We start from the raw sequence: 8,925 nt of genomic DNA on the forward strand, positions 1-8,925 counted from the left end.
GTGAGTGTGTGTGTGTCCCCAGGCCGCGCGGGGGCAGCATTACGCGGCGCGCCTGCGCAGAAAAACGAGGAAACAGCATCAGAGAAGAGTCATTTATGTATTTATGTATTATTGATTGATTCACTGTCAGATTTGTCAAAGCCTCCGCGTTTAGCGACGAGTAGACCGTGTGTTGTGTGTGTTCAGCTGCTGATGATGCTGGAGAGAGCGACTCACGGCTTCTGTACGCCTCTCCATCATCACTACTGTCCAAACCGAAACGTGTCTATAAACAGCTCTATTACTTTGAATTAAAATGGACTATCTAACGGTTACGTTTAAAGTGTGTACATATACATATATACACACACATTAAAAGTACACACACACTATATATGTTACATGGAGTTTCTGGACTATTTGAAATCTTTTTCGGGTTTGTTTGTCTCTATATAGTGTTTATATTGTATATATTGTGTTGATCTGATCAGTTCTGTATGTGGTCTGGGCTGTTGTTCCTGATGTTTGGCGTCACACTGCTGGACTGACCTACTGGCCTCAGAAGAGAGTGGATCTGTGATCTCATGTTCATGTGTTCATGGAGGCCAGACTGACCTCCCACACGCCTGTGTTTCAGATACTGGGCTCTGGCGGCACCCATCTACCTGCTGGTCACTTTAAGCACCGGTCTAGTGCTGCTGTTTGGGGTGAACCTGATGAACACGGCTTCTGTGGACAACATCACAGGTGAGCGGCACATAGGGATAAAACCACTAAAAATGACCACTCACTCGTGCTTTCACAAAACGGTCAGGTGATTTTAAACATCTTGCATTGCTAAATCAAATGATTTCTTGTTTAGATCACTACCCCAAGAGTCAGCGTGTGGACGAGGATCAGGACAGAGCCAGACTCCGAGACGTTCCCATCAGCTAAATAAACCGCTTCTTTTACCTGGATCCTGGCGCGCAGGGATGTGTTTGCTCAGGGTTTAGGTGATCAGATCCATCAGCCGCGTGACTGCCAGGTGACCCGTGACCCTCGGACAGACCTGAGGGCCTCGCATGACGAAAGCACTTTAATAAAGCCCAGTGCTCAGAACATGGAGCTTTAGCGTCTTCCTCAAACACCTAACTCCTGATGTGGTCTGGGGTCAGACCGTGACCTCTGTGACCTCAGACTCATCTCACTATCTGCCATCATCTCGTCTCCTCTCGCAGACACGGCCCTCGTGAGCAAACAGACGGGTGTCAGGTGGCCACTCACCTTTAACCTCTGACCCCGTGACCCCACCGCCGTCACACGGAGAAAAATACACTACTGTTTGCTACTTTTATTAAATCATTGACACTGTAATGATCTAATGAGTCATGGCAACATATTTTTCTGTTACTTTAACTTAAGTTAAACAATAAAAAAAAAAAAATGTAATTCTACAAAATTCAGTTTTTAAAGTCAGTTTCAAGGTTATTAATAAATTGAGGCTACAAATGCATATTGAGCATTCTTGTTTTTATTTGTGTTTAGATTTGAACAGAAATACATGAATTCCAGCAATAACACAAAGGGACAGTTCACATAAAACTAAAGTTGTCATTTACTCAAGTTGCTCCAAACTTGCACAAGTTTCTTTTTCATACATAAAAAGATATTTTGAAGAATACTGGTAGCCAAACAGCCATTGGTGACAGCCACAGCCAACCCATTAGGGCTGCAAAAAGGTGGAAAATTTCCAGTAAATTTCTGAAACTTTCTAGGATTTTTGGGAATATTCCAGGGATTTTTGGAAAGTTTCCGGACATTTTCCACCCCATAGTAAGGAAATACTATGGAAGTCAATGGCTGCCATCTACTGCTTGGTTCCCAACATTCTTCAAAATATAACAAGAAACTCATTTTTGGAGCATCTTAAGGGTAAGTAAATGACAATTTTCATTTTCGGTGAACTATCCCGTTAAAGACGGTCCCAGAGGTGGGCCGACGTGAAGGAACTTCCTCAGATCAAAGGTCTGTTTGTGTTTGATGGCGTGACCCGTGGCGCGGGATTTCTGCTCGTCTCAGGTGATAATCCTGTTCCTGTGGATCCACATCTCCATTCACACGGCTTGTTTCCTAAACAGTGTTCTGCTTCCTGACGGTCGCACGGTTCACTCTCAGCTCGCTAGTGAGTTCATGTTATAGACGTGCGGATCTGATGAGGTTAGTAAGTGTCTGTTTCATCCTCCTCCTCTTCCTCCTCAGAGCTGGAGTCTTCATCGTTGTAAAAGTGCAGTGTGGCCTGAACGGGGAAACTGGCCAAAACCGTCCGGCCCAGATGAGACAGATACTCCAGCGTCCTGGATCGATCCAGAAACAGCCTGCGGATGGATGCGACACACACACACACAAACACACACACACACACACACACACACACACACACTGACAGTCAATGCTAGTGACACCCAGCTAACAGGGAACATTTGTAGAACTTAAGCTAACGTTCTGGCAAGGTTCTCTCAAAGTTATTATGATCAAACATTTGTTCAAAGTTATCTGGTCTTTAATAATGTTAGCACAAAAACATTATTTATACATTGCTCATGGAACGTTTTATTCAGGGTTGCCAAGTCCACGGTTTTACAGCAGAGTCGGGCTACTCTTGGGTTGTTTTTGAGGTTAAAGTGATTTTGAGTGTGAGTTTTGATTAGCAATTGGGCTGGTTTTGGTTCAAAGACCTGGCAACCCTGGTTTTATTTCGGAAACATTTTATTTGCATGTTCATCTTAACGTTTTTTGAAATGTTACTACTTGTTTTAGAACGTTCAAATCTAACGTTCCCACAATGTTTGCAAGATGAAAAAATAACGTTCACATAAGAATAAAAACATTTGTAAAACATTTTTTTAAAAACTGGACGTTTTGAACATTCAGAAATAACGTTTTCACAACTTAATGGTGACTTAACGTTAGCAAAACGTTCCTAGAACATATTCTTGTTAGCTGGGTATTTATAAACATCCAATGAATGAATATTGAAGTGTGCTTGACTTGTGAATGAAGAGGAAGAGCAGCAGACCTCACAGGATGATGGAACACATCTTCAGAAGCCTGAACCCGCCTCAAACCTCCAGAAACCACCTGAAGAACACAAGAACACGGGCTAAAAGCTGAAATCAGCAGTTCAAACTTCTCCAAAAGATGTAATTTCTGCACACTCAGACTCTGAGATCAACATATCGATAAATACAGAGAGCAAAGTCATTCAAAAGAGTTACTTTATTTAATTGCGTCTCTCTTGTTGAAAGATCCCACGGTCTCCATATCACAGGACAGCTATCAGAACATAAAAGAGCGAGTCACTCACACTGAAGACGCTAAAAATGTGAAAACACAGAGGAATTGAGCATAAACTCTCACCCGAGCATCTGACCCGCGTCTGAACCCAGCGGCAGCATCTTTCACACTGAGCGCTCCCGCACGCGCTGAGAGATATTTAACCCAGCATTTTTTAGAGTGTACATCTTAAAGACGTCTGTCAGATGTTTGTACACAGCAGATGCTTCCCAGATCTTTAACAGACCTCTTGCAGACGTACCTGTGCTATCTGAGCAGTCAGAAAGTGGCATATTTGAGGCTTTTGACAGGAAATGAGGCGGCATTCTTTTCTTACTTCTTTCAGAACTGATGAACTGATGTCTTGCCGGCTGATATTCACAACAACAGCTCGACTGACTTCAGAAGAGTCCCGGCGACCCGTTTGAGGGGTTTAGTCTTTATCTCAGACACATTAGTTAAGCCAGGCTTATATTTAAAGCATGGACTCGAATCTCAGACTTATTTTGGACGCTCTGAGTCTTTTATAAATCACTGCACTAATCCCCGCTAGAGGGCAGAAGAGACCAGAGAATAAAGAACAGAAAGCTCAACAGGTGTGACTGCAACATTTATGAACTACTAAATTCTGAGTGAAATGCACTGCAGTGAGTACTAAGATCAGATTACAAGATGATTAGTAATATTTGACCTTCACTGATGACACATTTCTCATGGACAACAAACAGAATGAAAGTTTTGTCTCTGCAGGATGTTAAACGAAGTTTGGTTTGAAAAATACAGAGGATTTGACTAATGTGTTTTAATGCAGCTTGTGTGTGTGTGTGTGTGTGTGAGAGAGAGAGAGAGAGAGAGAGAGAGAGAGAGAGAGAGAGAGAGAGAGAGAGAGAGAGAGAGAGAGAGAGAGAGAGAGAGAGAGAGAGAGAGAGAGAGAGAGAGAGAGAGAGAGAGAGAGAGAGAGAGAGAGAGAGAGAGAGAGAGAGAGAGAGAGAGAGAGAGAGAGAGAGAGAGAGAGAGAGAGAGAGAGAGAGAGAGAGAGAGAGAGAGAGAGAGAGAGAGAGAGAGAGAGAGAGAGAGAGAGAGAGAGAGAGAGAGAGAGAGAGAGAGAGAGAGAGAGAGAGAGAGAGAGAGAGAGAGAGAGAGAGAGAGAGAGAGAGAGAGAGAGAGAGAGAGAGAGAGAGAGAGAGAGAGAGAGAGAGAGAGAGAGAGAGAGAGAGAGAGAGAGAGAGAGAGAGAGAGAGAGAGAGAGAGAGAGAGAGAGAGAGAGAGAGAGAGAGAGAGAGAGAGAGAGAGAGTGTGTGTGTGTGTGTGTGTGAGTGAGTGTGTGTGTTACAACATAAACATGGTATATGAGGACCGCACTTCCTTTGTCCCCTAAACCAAATGGCTTAAAAAAGCATGATGTTTTTTTTTTTGAAAATCTGAAAAATGCCTGTAGTTTTGTGTGAGTAGAGTTAGTGTAAGGGGATAGAAAACACTCTCCTGCTGCCGCTGTATTAAATAATAAGAAGAATATTTTGGAATGATTCCCACATGAGGACAGATCTCATCTGTGTCTCACAGCAGCCGCTGATTCAGTGCAATATTAAAACTCATTACTCACTGCTTCACAGTTATGAGAACAAATCCATGTTTAGGTGCCTTCATCAGTTTAACTATATGATAAATGAGTGAGACATGCTGAGGCTCCCAGCTAACAAAAACATATTCTTTCAACCTCTTCTTAACGTTCCCAGTAAGTTATGGAAATATTATGTTCTCTGAACAATTAAACTTTAAAAACGTTTTTTTTTCTTGGTTATATGAATGTTAAGGGAACGTTGCATTTGATCATTTTGCAAACATTAAGGAAACGTTAGATTTGAATGTTCTCTGAATACAACTAATAACACTTAAAACCATTAGATGAACGTCCAGCTAAATGTTTTCTGACATGAACAATGTAGCCTATAAATAAAGTTTTTGTGCTAACGTTTCGAGAACATTATTAAAGACCAGATAACAGATACTGGAAGAACGTTTGTTCTTCACTTTGAGAGCATATTCTGAGAAGGTTCCCTGGTTGACAGTGAACAAGCGCACTATAATTAATCATGTCAGTGTAATCAGTTAACCATCAGACTGATAATCGCTGTCTCACACGCTAAAGGTTACATTAGACACAATTCACACAGAAAGCAAAGAGCTGAAGAATCACTCACTCGATTCATTCTCACTGAACAATCAACACATACGCCTTTGTGTACTCATTCACACAGAGAGAAAAGACCCAAAGCGAATATTTAGATATGGTTTATTTATGAGCTTCTTGTGACACAGAGTAATTATCTAAATCAACAAGAAAATCAGAATGAATCGTATGCGTGCTAAATCTGAATAAACACTGTGTATAATGTACCATATTATGGCTAGTGAAATAAGCTTTAGAGAGGGATCCGAAGACATTAAAATGTTCATGTTCATATTCCTGATTCATATTTCTGGAAATGAAGGATCTGATGTGATGTTTGAATGGCTTCATATCAGCAGGGCGCTTTAAAGGGCACTTCATCAAACGTACGGAGCGCCGAATGTTCCAGTCTTTACTAGAGGACTTTCTCAGAAAGAGCTGGTGGTCTTCGCTCTCGTCACGCCGTTCATCCAGAGTTACAGAAGAAACAGCAGTCAGCGTTACAAGAGAACCCGTGGAAGCTTGTTTCTGACACAGAATAAACATATCACAGAGGTAATTGTCACTTAACTCACAATTATGAGAATTATGATGTAAAAACTCAGAATTGTGAGGAGGGGAAAAAAAGTCTCAATTTTGAGATATACTGTAAATGTACATTTATGAGTTACAAACTAACAATTTGGAGACAAAAAGTCAACATTTTGACAAAACCTCACAATTGTGAGAAAACAAGTCCACATTTTGAGATATTAACAAACAATTTGGAGAAAAAAAATCTGAATTGTGAGATATAAACTTGCAATTGCAAGAAAAAAAACTGAATTATGAGACACATATGTAAGCCTGCAGCACAAAAGCGGTCTTAAGTCGCTGGGGTATATTTGTAGCAATAGCCAACAATACATTGTATGGGTCAAAATTATAGATTTTTCTTTTATGCCAAAAATCATTAGTATATTAAGTAAAGATCATGTTCCTTGAAGATATTTAGTAAATGTCCTACCTCGATGAACGGTGAGGCGTTCGTTAGTGGCTCTTTGGTCTGGTGTGCGAGAGAACGCTGATGTGTCTGCTGCTTCTGTTCGACCAAACGAACAAAAACTAACACAGAAGAGAGACTGGCGCAAACGAACGCGCTCGCAGACGTCTGCAGCATCAGCTCCGCTTGAACTTCTTCATCCAGCTATGACTATGAGTTAAAGGAAGAGCAAAGGGAGAGAAAGATCATGGCTGATGACGGTACGGAAGGTTATTGGAGCACACATGCATGATTACACACACTCACACACACACACACACACACACACACACACGCTTGCACACACACACACACACTCACACACACACACTCGCACACACACACTCGCACACACACACACATACACACACACACACACACATCAGCCCCACAATCCCATGCAACACGAGTGCACCGCCGTCCTCCTTCAGCGTCTGCTAGTATGGCCTACAGTACTGCAAACTATGTACATCAGAGTCAGTCGACTACAGGACCGTCTGTACATGCGTGGATAAATATGTCTGTCGCTATTCCAGAAGGCAGAATATACGACTCCGTGCCGTATCAAACAACCTCAAACCCAACAGATATATACAAAAAATACAAATGCAAATGCCCTAGAATAGATCTATATATATATTCATATACATATATAGGTTTTAATCTTTGAATTACAAATCTGAAAATATCATTTCTTATCTTTAAGAAAAAAACTGGTTTCGGGAACCGTGCAGTCGCCCGCGCACATCCTTCGGGGCGAGAAACAGAGAAAAAGCGTGTGAGATGGGGTCCGTGTCCCGCCTCGGGGACGCTTTCCTGAGCTGACCTCTGACCTCAGCCAAACGTCCGGCGGCGCAGAGGCGAGGAGAGATGCGCGTGTGCTCCTACACTTTGGACTCGCTCTCTATGTTGGCGACGTCTCCGTTCCTCTCCGCCAGCTCCTCAGCCTCGCTGCTTCTCTTCTCCTGAGGGTCCGGCAGCCCCTGTGTGCTCAGTCTGCTGGACACTGACCAGGTGAGAGGCAGACGGCAGCGCGCCATCATCTCCGCCAGCTCTCGCGCGCTGCAGCTGGGAGTGTTGGTCTCGTAGATGTCGTGGAAGCTGTTGTAGTCGACCTCGTAGAAACCGTCCTCCAGCGTCAGGACGGGCGTGAAGCGGTAGCCCCACTTGATCTCGCTGGCCACATACGAGCTGCGCGCCTGACACGTCATTCCTGAGGAACACACACAACCACAACTGAGGTCAGGAAACCATGGTAGTATCTATCAGCTGCAGTTCTGACGTCTCCGTCTCAATATACTGAACAACACCACATACAGTACATTCACATCACATGTTACTCAGAGTAGAGTTACACTCACGGACACTGCACTTATTCACAATCACAAAACTACATTATTTGCATGTGCTTTAAAGTCTTGCCGGTTAAACATTTCATTCACATTGCTGTTCTGCCAGCGTCTGATTACTGGACTGAGTTATCTTTCACATCTGATTGTGCTAATGCTGTCAAAAACACACGAGGTTTACATATAAACACAGCTGGTTATGTCTAAAGTGAAAGTAAACCGTTGAGAGAGAAACAGAAGCGTGTCTGTGTATTAGACGCGTGCAGCTCTTAAAGTGACAGCAGTCTAATAGCACTAAACATGCTGCCGCTTGTCATTAAAGGGACAGCTCACCCTAAAATTAACATTCTGTTATTATTTACTTGGTCTCATGTTGTCCCAAACCTGTATTATTTCTTTCTTGCGCTGAACACAAAAGAAGATATTTTGAAGAATGTGGGGAACTAGACAGTAGCTGGGCTCCACTGACTTTGATAGAAAGGAATAAAACACTATGGAAGTGACCGGAGACCAGCAGCTGTTCGTACCCACATTCTTCAAAATAACTCTTATATTCAACAGCAGAAAGAAACTCATTCAGGTTTAAAACAGCTTGAGAGTGAGTCAATGATGACAGAAGGTTAATTTTTGGGTGAACTATTCCTTTAATGTTAATAAACAACAAAACAGAGAAAATCACCCACTGCTCTTGACTGAAGAGCTTTAATAAGAATCAATGTATAATTTATACAGTGAAGTGTATATAGTTTTATTTTTGTATTTGTTCATTCAGTTTCTTGAGTGCTGCTGCTAAATACACCTACTGTACCTGAAAAATAAAGTTTGTTTTATTTGTGTATTATGTGTATTTGTAATGTGTATCTTTGTTCTTATTTTTTAACAACAAAGATAAAATAATGACAAAGATTTTTTTTCTTCGCCCACTTTGGCCTCAATATCTGCCATTCTTATATATATATATATATATATATATATATATATATTGTTTCCTTGTAAGGCTGTTTTTAAAATAGTGAAATTAGTTTGGCTGTACTGCTCAAACAACTTGCAAAATAGTAAAACCAACATGACAAAGAATCGTGATAAAATCA

The 8,925-nt window shown here is 41.8% G+C and overlaps 2 protein-coding genes and 1 pseudogene across 2 annotated transcripts in view; 1 reads left to right on the top strand and 2 right to left on the bottom strand.

The window, feature by feature from the left end:
- Nucleotides 1–1,474, top strand: part of LOC107747361 (phosphatidylinositol N-acetylglucosaminyltransferase subunit P-like) — a 2,603-nt pseudogene extending 1,129 nt beyond the window's left edge.
- Nucleotides 1,475–1,551: 77 nt separating this feature from the next.
- On the bottom strand, nt 1,552–3,443 carry LOC107747354 (protein ripply3-like). The gene is made up of 4 exons (XM_016561822.1): nt 3,379–3,443; nt 3,237–3,294; nt 3,038–3,099; nt 1,552–2,336 (listed from the first exon to the last, which is right to left on the bottom strand). Exons 1-4 carry the CDS (start codon nt 3,414–3,416, stop codon nt 2,180–2,182), a joined length of 315 nt encoding a protein of 104 aa, XP_016417308.1. The 5' UTR covers nt 3,417–3,443; the 3' UTR covers nt 1,552–2,179.
- A 3,369-nt stretch (nt 3,444–6,812) lies between these two features.
- Nucleotides 6,813–8,925, bottom strand: part of LOC107747353 (G protein-activated inward rectifier potassium channel 2-like) — a 26,186-nt gene continuing 24,073 nt past the window's right edge. Inside the window, exon 3 of the mRNA XM_016561821.1 lies at nt 6,813–7,698. Within this exon, the coding sequence (XP_016417307.1) occupies nt 7,370–7,698 (329 nt within the window). The 3' untranslated portion in view covers nt 6,813–7,369. The remainder of the gene's footprint in view (nt 7,699–8,925) is intronic.

This window comes from Sinocyclocheilus rhinocerous, unplaced genomic scaffold (assembly GCF_001515625.1).
Source record: "Sinocyclocheilus rhinocerous isolate Xijiao unplaced genomic scaffold, SAMN03320098_v1.1 scaffold1220, whole genome shotgun sequence".
In the NCBI taxonomy this organism is placed as follows: domain Eukaryota; kingdom Metazoa; phylum Chordata; class Actinopteri; order Cypriniformes; family Cyprinidae; genus Sinocyclocheilus; species Sinocyclocheilus rhinocerous.